A 3,411-nucleotide genomic window follows, 5' to 3' on the forward strand; every position below is an offset into this window, starting at 1 on the left:
TTAAAAAAATAATATATTTTATTTATATAAATTTGATCTAATATATTTATATAAATTTGATCTAATTCATGTACCCGAGATGATAATCCTACGCCTTAATAACGATATCTTAGACGAAATGGATGAATTGTGTCTCTTTCATATTTTTAGCGGTTTCGATCATATTTCTCATGGATTCCTTATGTAACATCGAGCGATTTTTTTTCCTCATGCTTCTCGCGTCTAGATGCGCAAATCCGATCTTGTTTACCTCGAGAACGAGCTCGCGTTATCCGATTTCTATCCCTATCCGCATCTGATATTTTATCGACTTCTCGAATTTCAACGTCCATGGCTCCTCGCGTTAGCAATACCTGGCAAGTTCATTTGCGAATCGGTGCTGGACAGGATTGCTCTGTCAGTAAGAAATTCGCAATCTCTCTTTCTCTTTCTCTGAAATTATATCAAACACTCGACACAACGTGTTTATAATGGAAATTCAAGGGAAAACTGTGCTCATCACCGGCGGAGCCAACGGCATCGGCTATTGCACCGCTCGAGAATTACTTCGAAACGGAGCAAAGGTAATTCAACAAAATCAAAGTGCATGAAATAATGCGGTACAATTCATAAATACTTTCCACAAATTACTGTATATCACACGTTTTTGACATTAATAAAAATCGTATAAGCAGACGCAACGAAATTAAGCATAAATGAAAGATGAGTGATATTTTAATGAGGATTATACATTTTATCTTAATAATTGCGCACTTTGCAGGCCGTTGTAATCATAGATTTGCCCGATTCGAATGGCGAAAATGCTGTTGCGGAATTGGAGAAGGAATTCGGCGCGAATCATGCTATTTTCCTCGTTGGAAACGTGGCGAACGCCGAGGAACTTACGGGTAGGAATCGTAATAATTGATTGCTAAACGTATCAACTGTGCAATCAAGAATATAATTTTGATCATCTGTTAGTCAGGTCATCGAGCAATATGTAATAATATTCATATTATAAAAAAAAATTATTTGGCTTGAAATTTATACTCTAATTTGCAAAATACGTAATAGTCTATCGATCTAACAAGTGTATTTCGGGAAAGAAAGGAGGAGAAAAATTATATTTCTAATTGAATTTATTTATTAATTAAGTAATTTTAGTGAAACATTTTTTTCGACAAACAAGAGCTTTCTTTATACACTTATAATATACAATTTGTGCAGCTTGTTTCGAAAAGGCAATAGAGTCATTCGGCACGCTGGACATTGTTATCAATAATGCTGGAATCATGAACGACGCGGAATGGGAGCCGATGGTTGATATTAATTATGTAAGTAACAAAGGATCAATTTGTTATTCCTACCGAAGATTCGTTGCTTTCGAATGCTCTTATCGTTTTATCGTATTTATAATCAGAAAGGGGTTGTACGTGGCACGATATTAGGTCTGAATCATATGGGGAAGCACAAGGGCGGAAAAGGTGGTATTATCGTCAATATGTCTTCTATAATCGGCTTGCAAGGCAATCCGCTCGCGCCTATTTACGCCGGAACGAGTTTCGCCGTCGTCGGATTCACTTCATCGTTACAGGTAAAAATGCGATTTTAATAAATAAATAGTAAATGCAGGTTCTATATTCCAAATTTAAAATCTATCTACTTGGTCATTTCATACCAAATTATTTAAACTATAATTACTAAAGGTGTTGTAATCGACCCAACTGGCCAAATTTATTGATCAAAAAACGCTACGTTTCGACCGAGGATCCCAAATTTGGCCAGTTGGGTCGATTACAACACCTTTAGTAATTTTAATTATTTACTGGCGACTCAAACTCTCTTGTTCTGTTATTTAAACTATGTTATCGTCGTCTTATCTTATATATGCTAGGATGTTTAAAATTACGCGTTTATTAATATTTTTGCATACTTCCAGACTTTCTACGAAAAAACAGGCGTACGAGTATTGATAATATGTCCTGGTCTTACTACCACTGGCATGGCTTCGAAATACATGTCAAGCAAAGTCTACGCGATGGATCTCCTCGACGACGAGACCGCTGCCAAGGAGATGACAACGATGGAGAGTCAATCGTAGGTTGCAAATACTGTTTCGTTTTGTTATGCAATAAAAATTATTTTTGTACTAAAAAATTACAAAAAATAGAATAAACTATAATAAATCTTAAAATAATACAGAAATCATACATTAATATCTGCATAGAAATTAATCATTATAAATAAAAAAATTAAATCTAAATTATATGAATTAAATTATAAATTAATGTGGATATCTTTTCACAAACCATATTTAAAATAAATTATAAATAAAATTTGTTTTTTTAAATATTATAATTCAATTATATATTAATCAAAGAAATTATTGATATACGTAAAAAGGATTTATAGGCTGCGTTTCAATATTCACTGCCTGCAGTACTGAAAATAGCTTACGTCACGTATACTTAATGTATGCGTAAACGCAGTTTTAATAGATTTACATAATGGTGTTTCTTTCGTTTAACAGACCTGAGCACGTAGCAATCGCTATCGTGGAACTGATCGAAAAAGGAGGGAATGGCGCAATCTTTGTCAGCGAAAACAATCAGCCTGCTTACGCCGTGCAATTACCGTCCTATACCGATTTGAAGATTTCGGTGTAAAACCTGCAATCTATGGCAAATCATTCTTATTACACGAACACCGGCATCTCGATACTTCCACAATTTTCATAAATAAATATATGATTCAAACAAAAAAAAAAAAATAGATTTTGTGGTTTTGCAGCGTTGCAAAAAATTGCCGACCATCAAGTTTATTTTTTTACTTACACTGCATTACAATTCGTTTGGGCTTAAAATTCATTTATTAAATTTATATTTTATGCACATGTAAAGAGTCGAGAAACCACGACTTTGAATTATTTATTTCGATGAACGTATGTACCTAATACACGATGCACTTGTGTTATAAAAAAAAACATAGAACTGTTAAAAGGGTTTATTTGTGTTTCTGAAAAGTTGACATCGAGATCGATTCTTACTGCTTGTATTTTCTCGAAACTCGAATTATATAAAAGTATTTAACAGTAAAAATTTATAATAACTAATTAAATATTGAAATTTCTAATAATGGCAAAGTACAGCAGCTAATAATGTATCCATTATTACTTCATAGAATAAATAGACTAGCGATAATAATAATGACACTTTTTTAGATTGTAGTTTCTTTTAACAAGATGAATGATACATAGAATGCTAAAATAAAATGTGATGTACCTAATACATACCGTGACGATTTTCATCATTTATCATTAAATCCAAAGGCTTTTATCAAATTCGAAGTTTATTGTGTGTGTGTGTGTGTGTGTGTGTGTGTGTGCGTGTGCGTGTGCGTGTGCGTGTGCGTGTGCGTGTGCGTGTGCGTGTG

The 3,411-nt window shown here is 33.5% G+C and overlaps 1 protein-coding gene across 1 annotated transcript in view; it reads left to right on the forward strand.

Annotated features, from left to right (window-relative positions):
* Nucleotides 1–360: 360 nt before the first annotated feature.
* LOC112467325 overlaps nt 361–3,411 on the forward strand; it is a 12,934-nt gene continuing 9,883 nt past the window's right edge. The window contains exons 1-6 of the mRNA XM_025035912.1: nt 361–563; nt 761–887; nt 1,207–1,313; nt 1,400–1,573; nt 1,919–2,076; nt 2,510–2,639. Of these exons, the coding sequence (XP_024891680.1) occupies nt 471–563; nt 761–887; nt 1,207–1,313; nt 1,400–1,573; nt 1,919–2,076; nt 2,510–2,639 (789 nt within the window). The 5' untranslated portion in view covers nt 361–470. The remainder of the gene's footprint in view (nt 564–760; nt 888–1,206; nt 1,314–1,399; nt 1,574–1,918; nt 2,077–2,509; nt 2,640–3,411) is intronic.

This window comes from Temnothorax curvispinosus, unplaced genomic scaffold (genome assembly GCF_003070985.1).
Source record: "Temnothorax curvispinosus isolate PA1 unplaced genomic scaffold, ASM307098v1 QBEX01017160.1, whole genome shotgun sequence".
Lineage (NCBI taxonomy): Eukaryota > Metazoa > Arthropoda > Insecta > Hymenoptera > Formicidae > Temnothorax > Temnothorax curvispinosus.